A 23,441-nucleotide genomic window follows, 5' to 3' on the forward strand; every position below is an offset into this window, starting at 1 on the left:
AACTTCTCACAAGTTGAAAACAAGTATTTCACCCGACCTAAAAACTATATGGCACCTGTAGGGGATTTTGAAGAGAAGTTGAGCAACACTCCCCATCAAACACTAGGGCACTCAAAGAGGTGAAAATTAGATGTGAAAATTTGTCATGAACTTGTACACTTCATGCCAAGAAGGATCAGAGCAGTAGTTTTGGAGGACATACTACGTACTAGAATGTTAAATGTTTCTTTGATTGAATTAAGGGTATAGTCATTTTTTGCAATCCCAAAGTTTGGGATCGAAATATGTTTTTTTAGATAAAGTCTCTGATATTCACCAAATTTTCATGTACTTAATCAAAAATAAAGTAAAGCAATAATACTTACACTTTAACACTTTTTTTCTATTTTAACATACTTTTTAATTGAAATTCATCCTGTGATGGTAAATACAAATTTTGTAAAATGTAAATGGCTTTACTGTAACTTTTATACAATTGAATGCATCTTTGCGGTATGAAAGTATTAATTTATAAAAAAATAAAAAAAATCCTTGTGACCCCAAACTTTTGAAGGTAGTTTATGCAACATTGCTTTGTTTTGTCAATGTTGTTACTACCCTAGGTTGTTTTATTTCAGTTAAAGTCTCTCTCGGAGCAGCCATACAGCTGCTCATGCATGTGTTTATTTCCTAATGAAAAACATTTTGTAAAACTTTTATAGTAACTGTTAGTATTTGACTTTTGTAACTTTTTCGTAGTTGGAGCCGAACGACCCATTCTCACAAGTCTCAATTTTTATTTTGATTTGCTGTGGTTGTATTTGTGGCTGCTTGTTTTTGGTGTACACCTCTGCAAGGTTGACCTTTTCACCACAAGGTTTACGGGTGTTTGGTTTATTTTTTTCCTTTAGTTTGGATTTGGTAAAGGATTGTACTTACTCTTTAATGGGATTCATAGCTCAAGCAAACCTGTGTGACCTTTTAAGTAAGGTACTGTAGTTCCCTGCATGTACCTCCCAAGGTGGAGCAGTAAATGGCATAATATCCTTATATCTTAAAACCACTTTGCCATGCACCCCAGCACACTGTGTATTTGCCACCAAAAAGCCTACTTAGAATACTCACGGGTCAACAACAGGGAAAGAGCAAAAGGACGTAAACCATCTGAGAAAACTGAGTGAGCAGAAGAGTTTTTAAAATTGGAATTGTACCTCTGTACTTCCTCCTTCCACAGTCTATGTTCTCCAGTCAAGCCGCAGCAGCCTAAGTGAACCCTTCTATGCTGTTCCTGTATGTCTGATGCCCACTGGTCAAGTGTTTTAGACTCAAGAACTTTCAGCTGAGTCACGGTGTTAAAATGAGAAACAAACGACCACCCACCATTACAAACCTTGACATTATAACGTGGGGTGAGATCACAGATCGGTTAAAAAGACAAGTGGCATGGTCATTTATAACTCAGTTGAAATAACACTTCTTAGAAAACTGAAAACTGACAGCGTCTGGAAGCCCTATGAGGTCATGGTAGGCATCTTTGCCTGCCCATATAGGGGCAGTATAAAAATATACATAATTTTCTACTCATCAGAATTCTGGAAAAACAAAAAAGTATCATGTTTACACACAAATATTAAGCAGCAAAACTTTTTTCAACATTGATAATAATAAGAGATGTTTCTTGAGCACCAAATCAGTAGAACATTCATAATTCTTTTAAATAAATAAATAAATAAATATATATATATATATACACACATATGAAATGTTGGAAAAAAAGTGCAATTATACTTTTAAATATAAAAGGTGAAGGCTGCGTCATAGGAAGGCTCCATATCTAGACTGCAATTTCAACAAGCTCAGTCAAATCTGAATTTGAAAGATAGGGAAGGCAGTCTCCGTTGCACACATTCCATTTCACAAAAAAATAATTAGCGGAAAAGGAAGCGGTACTGAGCTTGTCCAATTTCATTGTGTAATGAAAGATTGTACTGTTCTAGGAAGGACGCAGTCTCACTAGGATGCAGCCACTGTCTTTATTAATGGGTCATTGAATCACTAAAAAATCGGAATCATTCAGTAACACAGCTGTATGTTGCTCAGCCATTGCAGCTTTTCTGCTGTGGCTTTGTTTTAAACAATTTGAAAAAATTTTCCTAGAGCAAAAACAGTCAATATTGCATCTAAAATCTCTTCTAAAGGTCACTTAATATTTCTTCATGCTACTTGTTTATTGAACTGTTGTTTAAAATCAATGTCACATTTGCAATCGTTCTAAAATGATGGAAAACAACACTCTTAGCCCCTTTCATTTGCCCCTTCAAAAAAAAAAAAAAAAAAACTCACCTTGCTGTCCACAATGAGGTTTCGGATACAGCCAGTGAAGTGCTTGTGTTGAAGTTGTGGGTAAATATATGGCAGGTTCTCATTCACTCCTCCTAGCTGAAGCACCTGCGACACATTCAGATGCCTGAAAGCACATCAGAAGGGACAATGACCCTAGCCATTAATGTACTGTATGTTATGGTGAGGTAATTTTCCTCTAGAGATTAACTCCGATAATTCATTTGACCTTTTAGATTGACACCTTTGTGTAACTATCAATATTTCAAGACATTATTGAGTTCATAATTGGAATGAGGCTCATATGTACTGAGCGAAAGAGGAAGGTAATGATTGTTTCAAGCTCTGTGTCATGGTATCACGGTGGAGCAATGGTTTCTTTGGCACTATAACTTTACTGGTTCATAAGTTGGTGTGAAAAGAGAAATATAAAGGAAGAGAAGTGCTTTACTTGTCCATATTCGGTGTAATGCCAGTAACTTCACAGGAAGTGTGGTCTTCAGTAGTTAGCCAGCTGCCCACACCCTCCATCTCCATGATAGTGGCTCCCGCACAGCGGTCAAGTGTAAAACGCACCTCCTGGGAACAAACGTGTGGAAGAAAGGAACCTTTATTAACACACAAATGTAGGAATTTGACTTCCATGAAACACCACATTTGAATGACGGCATATTAAACGTTCTGAGACTGAACGTTTTTTTTATGTAGGACTAATGATATACATGTAAAATTTATAATAATATTAATAATAATAATAATAATTTTGAAACAAACCACTTATTTTCCTTTCAAATTAATCTGTATTGAAGTTTTTACCATAAAAAATACAAAAATACAGAAAAACACAACACAAATAAATAAATTGGGAAAAGAGATACAGAGTGTACAGCAGTCAGACATATTTAGAATGTAAAGATTTATTTTCATGTTTTTCTTTAGCTGTGGTCTCTAAGCCCCTAAACAGAACTAATGTAGCATTTTCTAAGGATGATGTTTGAGTTATATGATCAAGTAAAAATTTTGTTTTGTGACGGTCTCGGACCTGTCAGCTCCTCCTCCTTTGCGGTTTGCCTGTTCATTACGTCTCCCCTATAGGTGAGAGGAGCGCAGGTGTGGCGTGTTGCAAGTGATTGGTCCAGGACCGCGTGTGGTTGCTTCCAGTATCCTGGGTGTTAAAAGACTCTCCAGACTTGGTTGCAGGAGGCCGCCATTTCTCCTTCTCTCCCGCACCGTTTTGCTGATTTTGTTTCCTTTTTGCATGACACTTCATATACCCTGATTGCATTTTGTTTTCGTTTCGAGTTGTACAATTATACTGACTTTAAATATTTTATGTTGCTCATTTCTTGTCTTTAACAAATACTTTTTTTTTTTTTTAATCAAATAATCCGCGTGGTCTCCCCTGTATGTAACAGATTGGTGGCTCGTCAAGGGATTGGAACGTTTCGGGATCTGGAACGACAAACAGACTTGGGGGCTCGTCAAAATAAGGATTTGAAACAAAATCGGTAAATGTATTCTGATGCTTATAACTAGGTTTTGAATGGCCTGGGCGTTTGAAGCTTTAAATATATTAGGACCGTTTCATTCAGATATGTTTGATTTGGAAAGTGCTTTGATAGTTCATTGAGTTGAACGTTTTGTTTTGAATCATTGGGAAGACACATGTGGATTAGTTTGAAAATTAGTTGCGTTTAAAATTATTTAATTATTTATTTTTGTTGGTGCGGAGAGGAGGAGAATATTTGTTAAATTTGTGCCTGGGCTGTTTTTGAAGTAGCCAGGTTGAATAGTTTGCGGTGAGCCATTGTCTGGTGGGTGTGGGTCTGCACTGTGCGTGCAAGATTGAGGTTATTGATAAAGTATTCAATAAGATAACTATGGGAGTTTTGCGAGTGCCCGTCAAGTTTTAAATGTTTGTTTGTTATTTTAGTTTGTTATTTTTGTGCTATCCTGGGCAGAGGGCACCGTCGTGGATGCCTGCTTTAACGGCATTTTGTCGGGGGAGTTAACGCACCGCTGATATTGTGTATTAAAAATCTCTGTCCTTGGGATATGCATGAAGAGGATCGCTGTTTTTCTTGTTTTTGTTTGTTTGCTTTTACAGGGCAGCTCCGTTTTGTCTCGTCTTGATGCACAGTGTTGTGGCCACACTTACAATTTGAAAAGGTGAGCTCGATTTTTTTTCTTTAGTATCCTTAAGAATTGTATGCTGTAAAATTAGTTTAAAATTTCATGGCTAGTTTGGAGGATTTTTTTGTAGCTCCATCTGTGGGGGTTCTGAATAATTTGACAAAGGATCAGTTGCGTCAAGTTTTTGAACATTATAACTTTGACTTGTGTTTCCCCAGAACAGCGAAATTAGCCCAGATTAGTGTCAGTTCAGGGGGAATTGGTCGTTAGGAATATTCTTTCGTCACCTGCATCTCTGATTATGGATGAGTTAGAGTTCGGAGAAGCAACGTCGACACCTCTTTCGACCGAGTTTTCAAAAATGCCACTTACGTTTCAGCAACAAAAGGTGTTGATAGAAATGCAACAGAAAGAGAGAGAAGCTCAACACGAGGCAGAGCAGAAAGAGAGAGAGGCTCAACGCGAGGCAGAGCTGAGAGAGTGAGAAGCTGAACGTCAAGACAGAGAAGCTGAACGTGAGGCGGAGAGGAAAGAGAGAGAAGCTCAACGTGAGGTAGAGATGGAAAGAATAAAAAGTGAACGTGATGTGGCTTTAGAACGGTTGAGACTGAGCGCTGAAGGTAGGCTTTCAGCTGATGGAGGTGAGGGTACTGCTCTTAAGGGGTTTGTGCGTTCCCCGGATATATCTAACATGGTTAGATTGCTGCCGAAATTCAATGAGAGAGATCCCGATATTTTATTTTCTTTATTTGAGAGTGTGGCTGATGACCGTGGATGGTCTGACTCTGAGAGAACGTTGTTAATCCAGAGTGTTCTTGTAGCTAGAGCACAAGAAGCGTTTATTGCGTTGCCTGTGTCAGATAGAAAAAAAAATATGTCCGAGTAAAAGAGGCAGTGCTTAAAATTTATGAATTAGTTCCTGAAGCTTATCGTTTGCGGTTTCGCAGTTGGAGAAAAGGAGACAAACAGGCCTATACAGAAGTAGCGCGGGAATTGAATGGCCACTTTAATCGTTGGTGCTCTGCAGTGGGAGTCACTACTTTTGAAGAATTGTCTAATTTAATTGTTTTAGAGCAGTTTAGAAATATCGTTCCTGAGCGTGTTGCTACACATGTATTTGAGCATAAGATGAAAACCGCAGCTGAAGCCGCAGTTATGGCTGACGATTTCGCTTTGACACATAAGTATAGTTTAAAAGAAAGCAATACAGGTAAGTTTTATCAGGAACAACGTTTTGGACGTTTCAATAGAGCTTTGGGGTCTTCTTCGGTGGGTTCATTGGAGTCAACTACTCAGAGGAAAATAGATTCACACTCAAATCAGTCACACAGAGGTGCTGTGAGTTTTCGCAGAGACTCTAGGTATTCTGCGTTTACACCTGTTGGTCAGGCTAAGAACAATGCTGATGTGTGTCGATATTGTTTAGAAAAGGGGCATTGGAAGAAAGACTGTCCTGTTTTAAAGGGGAAAAGTCAGAGAAATGGTACTGATGTTGTTAGGGGGGTCAAACTTGCTGTATCTGAGTCAGAAATACCTGCAAAAGTTTTGGTGGGTGAGACTGAGGATAAAATTGAAGTCGTTGTGACTTCATCTCAGACATCAGGCCGGAGTTCTGCTGAAGTTGGTGAGAGAAATGGTAGGGCTGATTCATTTGCAACGGGTGGAAGGGGTTACTTTCCTTTTGTTACAGATGGCTTAATTTCACTGGTGGGTAGTTCCATCCAGGTGCCAGTTAAGATACTTAGGGACACAGGGGCGTCTGAGTCTTTTATCTTGGAGTCTGTTTTGCCTTTTTCTGTTGACCCGAGTACTGGGAACAATGTTTTAGTCCAGGGGATTGGGTTGCAGGTTGTTTCTGTTCCTTTGCACAGAGTTAATCTGCTGTCTGATTTAGGGCAGGGGGAAGTAGAAATAGCAGTCCGCCCTTCCTTACCTATAGAGGGTGTCCATCTTCTCTTGGGTAACAATCTGGCTGGAAGGCGTGTCTGGCGTGATATACCGCCCCCTGTAATTGTTAAGAATGTTCCCTCTATTGCAGATGACAGTGACGTTCATGGTCAGAATTTGTCTGTCTTTACGGCTTGTGCAGTGACACGGGCTATGAGCCGTGCCTTTAATGATGATGTTTCCCAGATTAGAGAGTTTAAGTCTGTAATTGTGCCTAATCTACCACCTTCTCTCTCTCATAGTGATTTTGTTGCAGCTCAAAAGGAGGACGAGACATTAAAAGATCTGTTTGTTGGGGTGTTACCACCTGAGGAGTTGCGCAATGCAGTAAGGGGTTATTTGGTTCAGGACGGGTTGTTGATCCGAAAATGGTCTTCTCACACTGATGAAGGGGTTGAGAATCCAGTATTTCAGGTAATAGTACCAGTTAAGTTTAGAGATTTGGTCCTACAGACGGTTCATGGGGAGGTAGCTGGGCACTTGGGGGTAAGGAAAACATATGGCTGTCTTATGAAGTACTTCTATTGGCCTCGCTTAAAGAAGGATGTGGCATCCTTCATTAAGATGTGTCATGTATGCCAGTTAACAGGGAAGCCTAATCAGGTGCTAAAGCCAGCTCCACTCTACCCTATTCCAGCTGTAGGAAAACCATTTGAATACCTGTTAATTGATTGTGTGGGACCATTGCCTCCATCTAAGTCAGGGTGTGTTTACCACTAGATCGGTGGTGAAAGCCCTTTCACAATTTATTTCTATTTTCGGTATCCCTCATACTATACAGATTGACAGAGGATCTAACTTTACGTCACGCATGTTCAAAGAAGTGCTCGAGCAGTTGCGTGTGAAACCTCAACGTAGTAGTGCTTATCACGCCCAGAGCCAAGGGGTTCTGGAGCGTTTTCAGCAGACACTGAAGTCGCTTCTCAGGGGTTATTGTGTTGAGCTTAACAGAGACTGAGAAGAAGGTCTCCCCTAGCTAATGTTGGCAGCACGAGAAGTAACCCAGGAGACTACGGGTTTCTCGGCTAATGATCTGGTCTTTGGCCATAGAGTTTGTGGGCCTTTAGCAGTTATACAGGGGGAGCTAAAGTGTCCTGAGTCTCCTGTTAATCTGTTGGACTACGTTAATGGTTTTCGTCGTAGGTTGTTTTTAGCCTGTGAGATGGCGAGGGACCACCTGACTAAAGCCCAACAGAAAATGAAGAGTTGGTATGACCGTCGAGCTGAACCAAGGGTCTTTAGTCCGGGTGATCAGGTTTTGGCCTTGTTGCCAATAGTAAACTCTCCTTTCCTTGCAAAATATACGGGTCCTTATAGGGTTATTCGACAGGTGTCAGACCTGAATTATTTACTTTCCACACCAAATCGTAGGCGTTCTACTCAGCTCTGTCACATAAATCTGTTGAAGTCCTATTATAGCAGGTCTTCAGTCTCTGGGACAGCAGAGTCTAGTGACCTAGTGATGCCCGTTTCTTTAGCCGCTGCTGTTGAGGCTCCTAGGGCCTTGGAGACTCCCTACATGGTGGCAGAGCGTAGTGGTGAGGATATGGTAGGTCCTGATGACGGTATGTTGAAACCTCGTCTGAGGAACTCTGAATATTGGGGGAAGACCGTAGGGCAGGGTCAAGTGAAGCCGGTCCATGCGAAAGTGGTGGCTATCGATAAGTTTCCTGTTCCTACCACCAAAACCGGGTTGAGGCGCTTTTTGGGGATGGTAGGGTATTACCGTAGTTTTTGTTCCAACTTTTCTATGGTAGTAGCTCCTTTGACTAACCTGTTAATAGCTAAAGTGAAGTTTGAATGGACTGTGACATCTCAGATTGCTTTTGATAATGTCAAGTTGTTGTTGAACTCTGCTCCAGTTTTGATGGCACTCTGTCTAGATCAGCCTTTCCGGATGCAAGTCATGTGGGGGCTGGTGTGGTGCTCCTGCAGAGTGATGAGAAGGGGGTGGACCAGCCAACATGTTATTTCTCAAGAAAGTTTAATTGTCATCAGTTGAATTATTCAACTATTGAGAAGGAAATATTGTCGTTAGTTTGGGGTCTACAGAAGTTTGATGTATATTTAGCTGGGGGTGCTGTTCCTATCACTGTTTAATCGGATCATAATCAACTGACATTGTATGAAATTGTATGGCTTTATTTTTACAGCCATACAATTTAGAGATACGGCATATTCAGGGCGTGGACAATGTGATGGCTGACGCTTTGTCCCGTGCTCCAGGTGGGCTGGAGTGAATGTTTTGTCGTGTCCCATCTTTCTCTCTTCCTGTTTCTACACTCTCTTCTTCTGCCTAGTCTCCTTAAATGTAGCTTTCCAGGTACTGGGATTTGCTGGAGTTCTGGGATGAGGAAGGGCGATTGGAGCTGCTGGAGGGTAGGGGGGTTGGGGGCCTGTGGACATAGTTTTCTGTCCAGTCTATGTATGCAGATTATCAATATCTCGGAATTAATGTTGCTCCAGGACCGCGTGTGGTTGCTTCCAGTATCCTGGGTGTTAAAAGACTCTCCAGACTTGGTTTCAGGAGGCCGCCATTTCTCCTTCTCTCCCGCACCGTTTTGCTGATTTTGTTTCCTTTTTGCATGACACTTCATATACCCTGATTGCATTTTGTTTTCGTTTCGAGTTGTACAATTAAACTGACTTTAATTATTTTATGTTGCTCATTTCTTGTCTTTAATAAATACTTTTTTTTTTTTTATCAAATAATCCGCGTGGTCTCCCCTCTCTGTTGCATAGGCCGGCACAGGCGGTATGTAACAGTTTATAAAAATACTTATACAATTGGAAAAGTATCAGCCAGATAAATCAATGTTAGGTATATATTTCTAGCTAATAAAACATCCGGTAACACTTTATTTAGATAGTTCACTTAAGACATTCTACTATAGTGTAACTGCTTAATATTTGCTAACACAGTGGTTCTCAACTCCAGTCCTCGGGACCCGCTGCTCTGCACATTTTGTTCTCTCTTATCTGACACACTCAGTTCAGATCTTAGGCTGCGTTTACACGTGGCATTAACATGCGATCACAGTGATCCGATCAAGCAGATCGGATCATTAGACAATAAGGACATTGTGCGTTTATATTTGTTCACATTAAGTAGCCTCTGTATCTGGATAACCGATCGGATTCCTGTTTCCTGCATAAATTAGGTCTGTGGCACGACACCAGATTAAGAGTAAGATGATACAAATTAAACAATGTCCCAATTGCTTTCACTCACTCACTTCACTTTCAATCTCCAGTAATTAGATCAAATACATTTTTTTGAACGAAGGAATACTTCCAGAGTTGATCATACAAAAATAACTGGGTTGATCATGTTAAAGTCACATCGATCATCTGGTTTTAAGCTTATAGCGTGCAATGACTATATTGACAGAAATGGGAGATTGATAAACATGCTGAAACAATAAAAACATTCAACATTTAAACATAAAAAAAATATTCCGATTCCGATTATTCCTCTGGCAAAGCAGCGTGCAGCTCTTCATTAAGATCATGACTGACTGTACAGGCGATCGCCTCATTCAGATAATGTTGCAAAATTAAAATAAAAAATGACACACATAGTATCATGTAAGTCTAAATAAACTGTTTTAAAGATTGACGTTTATTGTAAGGTTCAAATAAGTTTCATTTCTTGTCTAAACTGCGTCTTGCCATTATTTTCTGACAGCCACGCGGGGAGACTGGGCGGGGATTTAAATTACGTCCACCTGTGAATGCAGACACGATGGCTGGATTGCGTTTACATTACACTGAGATCCGATCACAATGCGTCCACGACTACCTCCGAACCTGGACACGCTGATCGGATAACATTCCGATCAGAAGTGCGTTTACACTTGTCTATTCAATGTGTATGTGGACAACATCCGGATACAGGTCGCATGTTAATGCCAAGTGTAAACGCAGCCATAGAGTCTCTCCTAACGAGCTTATGATCTGAATCAGGTGTGTTAAATAAGGAGACACACAAAATGTGGAGAGCAGTGGGTCCCGAGGACTGGAGTTGAGAACCACTGTGCTATCACTTAATTGATGGTCCCCCAACATACTTTCTCCATGCCTTAATAATCTTTTCAATCAACGTTTTAGTGAAATGGACTTTCAATCATACACAGTTATTTAGTGTATGATGTGAGTGTATGATTGACAGTCCATTTCACAAAAAATGAGACTCACACACTTTACAGTCGTTCTGAGCACAACAAACTCACACAGTTCTAGGAGATGCACGACAAATGAAAACAACGTGTTCTAAAATTGGCTAAAAATATCACACATATAAAATCTGAGTCAGTGATCATTATACACTGGCTCAGACTTTCTGCAACTAGCGTTGACTCATCCAGACTGTAAATAGGGGCAAAAATCTGGGCAAAAGTCATCTAGTGCTTCTGGCTTTTAAATGTCTTCTAGAGATTATTACATTTCTTTTGCTTGTACAGATACTTAAATCACCAAGTTGGTTCAAGAGCTTCTCACCAACATTTTTTACTCTGGATGACGACAAACTTCACACTCTTTCTCCACTCTCTACGGAAGCTAAAGCCTTAGGTATGCTATTATTAAACACATAGCATGTCAAGAAGCTAAAAAAGTTCCAACTTGCAATGTTCCCTTCACACCCAGCAGGATGCTTACATCGTTAGGATTATAATTTGAAGACATTTCAGACTGATCCTAAAGCAAATTCCACCCCAGCAAGACTACAAGCTAGCAATACTACAGCACAACAAAGAGGCCTTTGGATCGGAAACAGTTCTGGTAACACTGAATACAATACAAATTAGCACACAAAACAATGTTTGGGATCAAAAAACCCAGCTAACAGCTGCGACCACAGTTCATCTGTCCCTCTCGGGCTGTGAAGATGGTTTCAGACCAGATAGTAAGACTTTGACGTCTTGTACAGAAGTACTGAGGTGTATTATTGGAGGAAGCTGCCGAGGAGAGACGGGCCGCCGCTCAATTAAACACGGCAGCCAGTCGCTTGCTAACGGTGAATGCTTACTTTGCTGTTGCTCCTCACATCCAGTCTGTGCCACCGTATGTCCGCTACATTCACGTTGCCGGGCAACTGCAGGACCAATGTACCCGAGCCGTGGTTAATTTTTAGGGTGGGGGTGCCGTCGATCAGTTCTGAGAGAGAGAGAGAGAGAGAGAGAGAGAGAGAGAGAGAGAGAGAGAGAGAGAGAGAGAGAGAGAGAGAGAGAGAGAGAGAGAGAGAAAGAGGGCAACATAGTTGGAGTGTTAAAACCCAGATACAGAACTACAAAGGAGTGGAGGATGGTTATAAAAACTCAACCTTGAACATACACACACTGCCTAAAAACTACCAAGTAAAAGTGTTTTATAAGTAAGTTCAACTAGCAGCTGGTTTTTGACTAACAAATGTATCACATAAACTCGCGCTTTGTTTCACATTACAGGGTCAAGTAAGCACTGCAGAGCCTGCCACAATTACGATTATATTATCCTCTGGCATAATAGGAAAAACATATTACGGAAAGTTCTTCTTATTGTCTGAGTTAGTCGATTGGCAAATTAAAAATTAATGAAGCCAGGAAGACTCCCCTAAGCATCGTATATTCTGACAGAGTCTGAGCATACAGGCAGAAATGCCTTCAACTATTTTCACATTATTCAGCCGGATCTTTGCTGTTAAATAAGCCCGCCGTGCCTATTTTGGCCGAAATGTCTGTCTGTCGTTTGTCTCACCAAACCGCTTTCCCAGTGTCTTTCAATTCTCCCTCTATTTTCTTATTTGTCATTCTCTCGAGTTCTCCCTTTGATGCACTCTTTTCATTCCTGTAAATAACATGCACTTCCTCTCAGCTCGGCTATGTTGCACTGTCTGGCCCTCACCATCTGCAGACCATGAAACTGAACTTTCGTTGGTTACAGTGTTTTTTTTTTAATACTGTATGAGAGGATAATGTATAAGATGAACTGCAATTAAGCAACAATAGATACTTTTTAAAACACATGTACCCACTTCATTAGCTTAAATCAAATGATTGATTCTCCAGACATATTGTCCGGGCTAATTCCCTAACACCATCATTAAAACTGGCTGATTTATGTCATCCATCTGTGCTTATTCTCGCTGTCGCTCTATTTCTCCTATTATTTCTTGCACAGATTGTTTCAGCAAGTGAATGTCTTCCATCTTCATCCCCTGCATGGTTTAACCCATTCAAGCGGCTCATGAGTGCTGAGGGATTTTGTCTCACTCTCGCGGTTGAGGGGGAGTTTGGTTAGCACATGCTGTGAGACAAATAGAGCAATAATGGAAATAATGGCTCAGAAGTACTGTTTAATAAAACTGCTCGGTACTTTGAAGGTGTTAGTTAAGTAGGTATTACTCTGGTCAGCTTCTGTTTTATATGGAGAACAAGACTTTTTGGTGTATAACCCATTAGTGCAGATAAAATGAGATAAACTCTCATTTTGTTTAAAATTAACTTTCGTAAAAATGTTGTTTTCCATCTCAAACTTTGTTATAATACTCCCACATTTAATTAATCAATTCTTCAAATTATTTTAAAAATCTACTACTTATCTTTAAATGAATGCTTTGTAAATGGAATACATTTATTGTGATAAACAAAGGTCACAATATTTACCTTGTCACCATTTAATTGTAAGCGTTTGAATTCAAAAAGGTACACAAACAGGAAATAACAAATGAACAAGGACATAAAACACAGGCCTACAACTCTAAATACATGACAGTGAGTTTGTTTGCCCTTGTGTGAATTAATCTAAATTGTAACAAATATCAGTATATGCACTTAATCAGTATATGTCATGTGGTGCACTTTGTGTCTACAATAAAAGCATATGGAAAATGTTACAACCCTCCCTGTTAGCTGGCCATAATATTTTAAATATAGAAATATATGGAAATAATATTTCCAAATAGAAATGATCAACCCCCCAAAAAATCCTTTATTAACTCATGATTCTCACAGCTGAATGAAATCAACTTTATTAACTCCTCAAAGTTTCTGAAACTGTTTCTATCTTGGTGGTTTTCAATGGTCTCATTGAATTCTCTCTCAACCTTTTTCTCGAGTGTCTCCAGGCTACCTCCTGATGGTATCAGAGTGTTGAGCTGGAGATAACAGTGAACATGCTGGGTGCGGGGCAGTGCTGCTGTAATCTGGGCTGAGAAGCCCTTTTTAGAGGGAAGCCCCTGAGAACAGACAACTGCTCCCTTACACTGATTCTGTCACCAATCCTGTCCCAGACATGAAGTGCTGCCGACTGAGAGCAAGACCATGTCTTCTCTGGCTGACATGACATTTAGGTAGAGTGCAGATGAAGTAGGGTTGAGAAAGGAAGGCCAACAGCATTGAAAATGAGAGATGGAAAAGGTACACGTCTAGGGTTGGTATTGATTTGAAAGGACTGAAACGAGGGGAAGTAATGAATGTGTCTCTGTAAGACAGACGAAAAGAGGAAGTGACTATTGGAAGTTTCTAAAGGCCATGACACACCAAAATATCATCAATGTAAGCTGACTATGTTGTTGGCTCTCATCCCATGCGTCTGGGCCAAAGAGTTGTGCTCGAACACACTGTAAAGACTATAGCCAACGACCAACTAGCAGTTTTGCGCCTGCGTGAGAGGAAATGACGATCGTAAGAGCAGGGTGGCAGTAGTCTACAGTCGAAAAATAGCCATGAACTCACGGTGCCTTAAAAACTGTCCAAACGAGGAGCATAGACCATTAAGTCCAAACAGGAAAACACTTCACGTTTCGGTCACATGTGACCTTGCCTCACATGTGACATGTCTCGGTCACATATTCGGTCACATGTGACATGTCTCAATGCCTAGTGGTCTATAGTCATCATTCAAAAGAGGAAACAAAATTAGAACTGAATACTTTTTTAGCCCTAAGCGAAAAACAAACAAGAATGTGTATATATCGGTACCCTAACCATTTTGAATATGAATCATGTTGATCACTTTCTTCATTCCAGACAGCTGTGTCGAGTATTGGAATACTCAGGTAAAATTAGGTTAAATTAGAACCACCTTCTCTGTGTAGCCTTCTTGACTTCACTGTTTGCTTGCTTTCATCACTTTCACTTTTCTTCTCTTGGAATGGTTTGCTATGAAGCTAAACAGCCAATCAGAGTTCTCTCTTTCATGGACGGAGTGTGACTTGTGCCGATAGTGCGGAACACGCCACAAAAACTGGGCTAACAGACACTCAACAATGTCCCGAAGTTGGCTGATAACCGACCACCGGCTTGGTGTGTCACAGCCTTAATATACAGATGAAAACCAGGAAGAGAGAGAGAGGAAGAGAGATAACAGGGTGAGGGGACACATGGTTTGATCAGGACCACCGGCCAGCACTTTCACTGTTAAGTATGTAAATGTCATATACAGGGAACACAATCTGTATATGTAATTAGGCTGCAACATGTTTTTGCTCTCAGACACGATCCCTCTGCAGTCACAGGGGGTCGTCTGTGCTCTCTGCTCCTCATCCCTAATTCATAATGGTCTCCCTGCAACATCACTGCACATTAATCCCTCTGTCAGCAGGAGGGAAGATGAAGGGAGACCAACCTCCTCCCTTCGGATACCCCTCAAATGCATTTCCACTTTAAGCATAAGAAATGGCTTCTCTTTGCGGGTCCTAAGGGACGAGCAGGAGAACCGATGGCTTATGGACCCTGAAAACCCCACCCAGTGGCCCTCACATCAGCGGCTCAGGAAATGAGCTGAAATACTATAAGTTGAAAGGGATATTTGAGAGCTGCTGTGGCTAGATGAGTATGACAGGGTTCACTGTGAGGCAGGTTTCTGCAAATTGACCATAATGCACACATCACACTCTGGGTGTAACTGTATCTCTGTGCTCACATCCATCTGCCAGACGCTCCCATGTGTGTGTGTGTGTGTGTGTGTGTGTGTTTGTGTTTGTGTGTGTGTGTGTGTGTGTGTGTGTGTGTGTGTGTGTGTGTGTGTGTGTGTGTGTGTGTGTGTGTGTGTGTGTGTGTGTGTGTGTGTGTGTGTGTGTGTGTGTAAAAGCTCACAAACACTTTCATAAACACTTCATAGTTCCTAAAACATAAGTCAGTACACCCCTATGTTGAATTCCCATAGAGGCAGGCAGATTTTTATTTTTAAAGGCCAGTTATTTCATGGATCCAGGATACTATGCATCCTGATAAAGTTCCCTTGGCAGTTGGAATTAAAATAGCCCCACATCATCACACACCCTTCGCCATACCTAGAGGATTAGCATGGTTTTATTTCAGTTAGCCTAACAGCTGGTTTGATTTGCATTGAGAGATGATCTTATGGAAAGTACCCCATGCCAATCTCTATATGGTGAAGGGTGTGTGATGACGTGGGGCTATTTTAATTCCAAAGGCCAAGGGAACTTTATCAGGATGCATAGTATCCTGGATCCATGAAACAACTTGCCTTTAAAAATAAAAATCTGCCTGCCTCTATGGGAATTTAACATAGGGGTGTACTCACTTATGCACCCTGTATTTTAATGAAGAACATTTATTTACGATACATTACTCATTCACAAATAAAATTGGTGTTCTTAAAGGTTAGATTTTTCCTCATTTTTTTAATTAAGGCATTAAGATCAATTTCCAAAAGATGATTTTATATCCCTCTTTTTAGTCAACTTTAGCATTGGTGTATTCACTTAGCTAAGCACTGTATATATATAAAAACTCCTATATTAATATTGAATGAGGGCTATAACATATTTTATATATAAATATGTGCATGTATATGTATCTACGCATTTTAAGCTTCTCTATAGGAAACTGACATAAAAAACGCTTTGGACAAAAGTGCACAATATATGAATAAATTCTACAGGTTGTATTACCTTTACATCCTTGACAAGACTAAGAAATTAATCAAGTACACCATCTATTCAAAAAAGGCATGTTTCTCAATGTCCCTGAATATCATCTACAGCCAGAAGTCGTATCAGTAATGGATAAATTACCTCATGAGGCTTATTATCATTCAATGAGTGTCCTTAATCAAATAAATTACATTTGTCAGTCTAATTTGTCTATTGATTTGACATGCTCACCCCTCAAATCTTTGTCTAACCTTGAAAAGATACTGTAACCACCAATAAGACCAATGTGACAAAGACTTCAAGCATGTTTCTGTGCCCATTTCCACCAATGAAAAGTAATTCATGCTAGAGGTGAAGAAAAACGGTTTCTCTTAAATACAGATTCCACGTGTGGATTTCATGCTCTGTGCTTGTTTTATAATGTGCGCAGCAATGCCTCAACTGATGAGTGAATCACCCATATATACGTGTGCCTTAATATGCCATGGCTTAAAAGGAAAACACATGTTTACTGACCAATGTATTTAGAATATCAATATAAAAATAAATACATTTCATGCCAATTTTAATTTAAAACCAAAACTCTTACAGCTAAACTGTGGGCTGGAAATGTTTACTGACCAGTCGCAATGTCTAGCTCACCTCAAACCAATCAAAGGCAAACAAATACTAACTTCTTGAACTTGGAAGTGTTGCAAAGGTTGTGAGTTGCTTTCCAGCCAACCAACATATTCATAATCTATTTCTAAACTCAGAAGTACTAATACTCAGACAGACAAACACAAATGATCTGCTGCACACAGGGATGTGTGTGGGAGGCCCCGGGTGTGTTTGCACTATGCAACTGCATTGTAGTATCAGTGTCATGAGTGTCTTTAATAAGAAGAGCAGAGGCGTAAAACTGGCAGGCAGCAGGCCAATGATAAGGTTTAATAGGCCACAGTGAAGAACAGCAGTAAGTAATAAGTTCTGATAGAGTGAAGGCGAGGAGGACTGGAGAGGGAGAGTAATGTATAGAGACTCACACTGTGGCTACACTTGTTCTGCTGTCCTCCGCACTGCCATTCATCATTATTCATCACCCGCTTTCTTTCTTTGTTCCACCTTCCTGTTCACACACCATTTTCGTCTCTCACCCAGACATGAACTTCTTTCTCCGCTTAAATCATGTCTGAGCTGCACCACTTACTGTTCCTCCTCAGCAGTTCCTTCAAATCTGATAAACCTCTTTTATCTATTTAATCAGGCTCTCTTTCCTCGCTGTCTCTCTACTAGACTCTTTCTCTTTTTCCATTTCTCCTCTTTCTGATTGCTGCATGTCATCACTAGACCTATCCAACCTCTCTCTCTCTTGCACCCCTTTTCTAGTGCTGGTTCTGAAGCCAATCCGTACATTTCCAAAGCAGAAGATGTGAAGGAATAGCATCTGAGGTGCCCCTAAAAACATGCTAACTAGGAACCAAAAAACTACTGCTCCTACATAACAGCTTATTTTTATCATTTAATTTGTCTTTGAGTTGTTATATTTCTCACAGATTTCTGCTTGTTCTAAATCAGATATAGATAAATTAGCAAAGATTACATTTATATGAATGCATTAGTGAGAGAGTGATTGCGTGTGAATTAATTCTACCTGGCAGCGTCTCTCTACTAATGGTGAATCTGTGGGTTTTAGTTACTAAGAAATATATGCAAGAACTTTCTTCAGTTTCTAAGCTATTTTATTGATAAATGACATAACAGTGTTGACAATACATTTCTGCAATACTGAATGTTTCTGTGCACGTGATGTGCGAACAACTGTCTGTATGTGTGTGTTACAATGCAACAGCGCATTAGTTTAGAACGGATAATAACTTACACGTAAAATAAGCGATTTAAAACGTGCATTCATCCAATCAATTTTGAGCTCCAGATGGCATAATCAAACATATCTTGTGCAGCGCTCTCGGAGTGTGCATTTATTTTGTCATTTTAACTGTTGGAACAGGAGTGTAAAAGTGGAATTCAAAGATTTCTTATCCTGTAGGCCATGATCAGTTAGTTGACGTCAAGCTTAAAGCGCCATGGCAGAAGATTAAAGTCGACTAGTCCGTGCAACCCCCAATAGTAACATATGTTATCATTCGTCTTTCTAGTCAATGGGATCAGGAGTCCGTTATCACAGATATTCAGAGATCCCTTGCCAGCAAGCAGCAGTTCCAACACAAGCAGAGCACCATTTCAAAAAAGAAAAGTATTTGACTATCACCCTCACCCTAATACTGACCTGAAACTGAAGCTCAGACAGATCTCCACCACTCTTTGTGTCTGGAGCCACCTTGAAACCCTGTCCACAGTCGCACACTTCAGTCGCATCTTTCACTCACTGTCACTCTCTCTTTCTCACCTCAGATTCGCTGTCTGCCATGCATCTCTCTCTCATTCTCTCCATATGTTCAGCATCTCACCCTGCACTGATTACACTCACACACTGCCTTATCTGATACTTATCCACATTCGCCAACACACCAGTGAACTGATCAAGAGCAGAATGCTCTGATATGAACGTATGCTCGGCACGGAGGCAGATCTGTGAGTTCATTAAAGCTCTAAATGTGTATACCCCATTGTAATCATTCTCCCAGATGAATGACAAATAAGCCTTTACTGATATAATGAGTGCCTTCGTTAACCCCTAATGAGCTACTATACGGCTGCACACACGGCAATGCTGTGGAATTTATGACACACATACGCAAACAAACAAAATAATGTGGTATTTTTTATCTTAGGTTGTTAGATGATAGCAGATCTCCCCTGAGTAAGAAAATGTTACAGCAATAAAACTTTTTTTATTAGAAACACTAAATCCTGCTGGAGAGACGCGAAGGAGTCTCTTCATTTCTTTCTGTCTAAAATAAACATATTATCACCCTTTTTTCATTCTCTTCTCTCTATGTGTAGCCCTACTGGGAGATGAGTGAAGATGTGCCAGAGTTTCAGCTTGTGATATGAAAGAATGATGTAGAAACTGAAGCAATGTTCTGCCTTAATGCTTCTGCACACTTGCAATACCCGCATCCCTAGCCTCTCGACCTGCGGCTCGGCTGTGGTGAGGGTGTGTGTAGGTTACCTATGGCCATGAAGTCCTCTGGCTCCCACGGCTGAAGCTGAGAGAGGGGTCCACTGTAGAGCAGCAAGCCATCTGCCACCTCTGTGATGAACTCCAGCGAGAGGTGGCTCTCGAAGCATGGCCTTATTGGGGGAAACCATGCATAGCCGTTTCCGTGGAAACTGTGTTTTGTCTGCTGGCATTCGGGTCCCTCAAACTGAGCCGGACACTGGCATCTATGGTATGCAAACAAGAAATCAAAAGCTCTTATTAAAAACAGTATGAGTTTTGGGTTTTGTACACATGCTACTGGACTGATCTGGACTAAAAAGATAGAAATGTACAAAGACAAAAAGGTTTGTAGTCATCATACATTGTGATCTTACAAAGCCCTAAATTGGATTAACTATCCTATTATGTCTAGACGAAAGACTCATGTAGACAGTTATACAAACTCATCTCCCTAACTTAGGTTTCAACCCTGTATTTTGTGTTACATTGGTCAGGAATCACAACCAATAGTGCTTTTGAGCTTTTCTCAGAGCTTTGAATCCCACTCCCACCTCATCTTGCTGAATGATGCAACCTGTCAAATACAGCCTTTAGGAGCCAGACAGTGAGGAATGCTTCACTGACCACTGCCTGCATCCCTTCAGTCAAACTTCAAGACCATCCCTTATTATCCTACAATTAATTATTATCCTTGCATTTTCCTTATGCTTTATCTTAAACTATTTAAAAATGTATTAAATGAACACATGACAATGAAAGCTTATTTCAGCCATGGAATTAAAAAAAAACAAAGATGGTTATTGTAACTTTATATCTCACAATAATTTTTATATCTCACAATAATTGTTCATCATATCTTTTTCATCCAACGGAGAATAAAACGATTGCAACTTCAACATTTGACACTCACTGAACCATCAACAACTTAAATTTTCAACAACTTCAAGAATTGTGTCCACTGCAAAGGCTATGCAAGTATCCTTTTAACAAGGTCCTTTGAAAATGATAATAATTGATGTTTTTTTCATAGTTAAATGGATCTTTTCCATTGTTAAATTTCCTACCTCCAGTTTCATTCTGTCACTTTAACCATCTACCTATAAATGCATGAATTAATGTGTAATTGTTTGTATGTTAGTTATGTTTTCGTGTTTTTGTTAATAAAACTTGTGCACAATATTTATTTGGTTCTGATTATCTGCTTGCATACAAAGTTTACATTACGATTTAGATTGGGACTACATGCTCTTAATAGAACTGGACAGTAAGAAAGACATTTCCCTTCCCCGGAAATGAATATTTCTTCGAATTAATAAACAATTAACGCCAACCGTTCACGGGACAAACAGGTGGGTTGTTTGAAATATTAATTTTACTACATTAAAGCAGCACTATGTCGATTTTGCGGTTTTTGCTCTCGGGGTCCCCCTACAGTTGGGAAACCGTATTCTCGTCTACTATTGCCGTAAAAACTGTCATGGTTACACCAGGGGATACACATGCATTTGTTGACAAGCCGATACCGTATTGAGTTCTCACGAGTTCTCACAGCGTTGCATGTGAAATGTCTTCATCCCAGGCACATTGGCATATATTTCAGCATGTCATATGAATATAATTTCATGGGTCTTATTTTTTTTCAAACGTCAAAAGATCGCGTAGCTCACGTTTACAAGACATCGTCATTATAGTAGCCTATTGGCTACTGTTTTACATAACTGATATGGTAATTCAATTCAATGTTTTTGTGGTAGGTTATAGCCATATATCGTCAATATTATAATATCAAGCTACCATGAATGAATCTGCAAATTTGAAAATCGATTTGCATTATAGCCTGAGGCAAGACACTTTCACCAGAAAAATAAATAAACAAATATGACTATCAGCCTGCAGACATTAGGATAGTTATCCTGAAAGATTGTTTATTATAACCATCGTAAACTAGCATGTTAGTGTTTAACGTTACTAGGTACCAGATTGATAATTCGCTACTCTACTAGCATTACTTGATTCATGAAGATAAATGGAGGACCAGATATATTCCATAACATGGCCAGGCCATGTTATTCAGCCTTTTACATTTCTCGCGGTAATCAGCTCCCTGATTTATTTATAAATTTATAAACACTTTATAGATGACTGACTGCTGCGCTTGTGACAACGTGCATGTTACTGAAAGAATGAGCATAGAGAGAGAGAGAGAGACGGTCACGCACACACTCTCACCGTCTTCAAACTGTCTTGCTCTCCCTCCAATATTGATCCTTGTCCGGCCTTTTAATTTGTAACTCTCCCTTTTTCTTTTTTTAGTCTCCTCTGACAAAACCTATGCCTTCTTCCTTTTAGTTGTTGCTTCGGCCATGACAACAACATACAGACAGGTATGAAACGCTAGTTGGGCTTTCACATCAGAATTTGAGGAAGTTGGGGGTGGTGGGCGAAGTGACGTATGCCGTAAAGCAGTCAAATTGTGTATTTTTTTTTTTTTTGTGTGTTACATACCCGAAGTTACATAGTGCCAGTAAATGAGATTCAGACACTATTAGGCTATGGCAGACGTGTCATTCAACCTATTGTAAGTCGATGTACCATATCTCAAGGGTCTTGGAAATATATTATGAAGGTTGAAAAACTACAAAGTGCTGCTTTAAGTTAATTATATTAACTGATCAAAATATTCATAATCAATTATAACCAGTTATTATTGATTATTAATATTTCATAGAGCTGATTTGCTACACGCTTCAGATTAAGTCAAACATGATCTAAAAAGCCACTAAAAAGGGCAAAACATAATCCTGCACCAACATAAACTAGAAAGCTTTTTCTATTGTATTTATTGTGGTACATTTTGTCTAATTGTAGAATTTAGAAAAAATGCACCATTTTTGTAGCCTGGCATGCCAGACCTACATCAAGATGTTAGGTCTGGGAACTCTCCATTGACATGCCTCAATCCGAGGGGCGGGATAAACGGTTACCTTTCAAAATCCCTCTGCACGCAATAGGATAGCACTACAACCAACCAGAGCAACGAACGGTTGTGGATGAGTGAGTCCCATGAGTTTTTCCACCAGCGGAGCTAATTGATATATTAAGAGTGACGTTCTCTTAACTCCAAGTCCTCCAGAGTCGCGGCCAAAGCCGATTCGAAAGACCGCTGCATCTTCATTGTTTTCAAGTAGCAGGGAAATCACCTATGGAAATCACGCGGAACGTCATGAACTGTGCCGTCATTGTGTTAAGCCCGCCCGCCGACTCTATACACGATGTGATTGGCCCGACCAGTTTTTGGTTTTTCCAGCTCAAAAGCCTATGGAGAGTTGCTAGACCACACTGGCTGCGAAATAATTTTCGCTGCCGCTAGGGTGCGTCTAGATTTCTAGGCTACCATTTTTGTGTATGTCCTTAAAAAAGGGCACAGGTAAAACAGCAGCTTCGATTACCTCACACATGTTCAAACAGAGTCAGACAAAGATAGAGAGGCTCGAAAAGAAGTGACAACATGTAGACAACATTTATGAATGGTTAGTTGATGAATTGACAGTATGTAGCTTATGTGTAGTTATCATCTAGTCATTGATTAGCATATTATGTCTTTATAATCTATAAATCATGTTCTGGGGGTGGGGTTTATGTAAATTTGAGGTTTTGTGATGTCACTAACCCAGGAGGAATGTTGTGTAGTCCCTACCAGCCATTTGTTGTATACCTTAAAATGCAATTTCTTTAAAAGAATATAGCTCCCTTTGCTTTAAACTTTGAGTGTTGTAACTTTGCAGATGTTGTTTATGCTAAACTAAAGTGAGAAAAGTTAACTTATAATCAACCACCCCTTTAAGGGAATAGGTTTTTTCACTAAAGATTTATATTACAACTGTGGCATGTTGTAGCTATAGTCTCTAAATGCGTAGGTTTATATTTTTCATAACAAATGCTGTAGATAAAAAAAGAAAGACAAAAGTTAACATTGTCCTACGCATAGTAATGAGGAGCCATCAATAGTCTTACTTGTAATTAAATCCTTATTGTAACAAATGCTATAGTTAACAA

The 23,441-nt window shown here is 39.9% G+C and overlaps 1 protein-coding gene across 1 annotated transcript in view; it reads right to left on the reverse strand.

Moving 5' to 3' along the window:
• Positions 1–23,441, reverse strand: part of LOC143737618 (neural-cadherin) — a 394,396-nt gene that overhangs the window by 37,862 nt on the left and 333,093 nt on the right. The window contains exons 23-26 of the mRNA XM_077229313.1: positions 19,395–19,609; positions 11,429–11,556; positions 2,771–2,898; positions 2,323–2,446 (exon numbers count right to left, since the gene is read on the reverse strand). Coding sequence (XP_077085428.1) covers positions 2,323–2,446; positions 2,771–2,898; positions 11,429–11,556; positions 19,395–19,609 — 595 coding nt within the window. The remainder of the gene's footprint in view (positions 1–2,322; positions 2,447–2,770; positions 2,899–11,428; positions 11,557–19,394; positions 19,610–23,441) is intronic.

Source organism: Siphateles boraxobius, unplaced genomic scaffold (assembly GCF_051911475.1).
Source record: "Siphateles boraxobius isolate OS27281-9 unplaced genomic scaffold, OSU_SipBor_1 130, whole genome shotgun sequence".
Taxonomy (NCBI): Eukaryota; Metazoa; Chordata; class Actinopteri; order Cypriniformes; family Leuciscidae; genus Siphateles; species Siphateles boraxobius.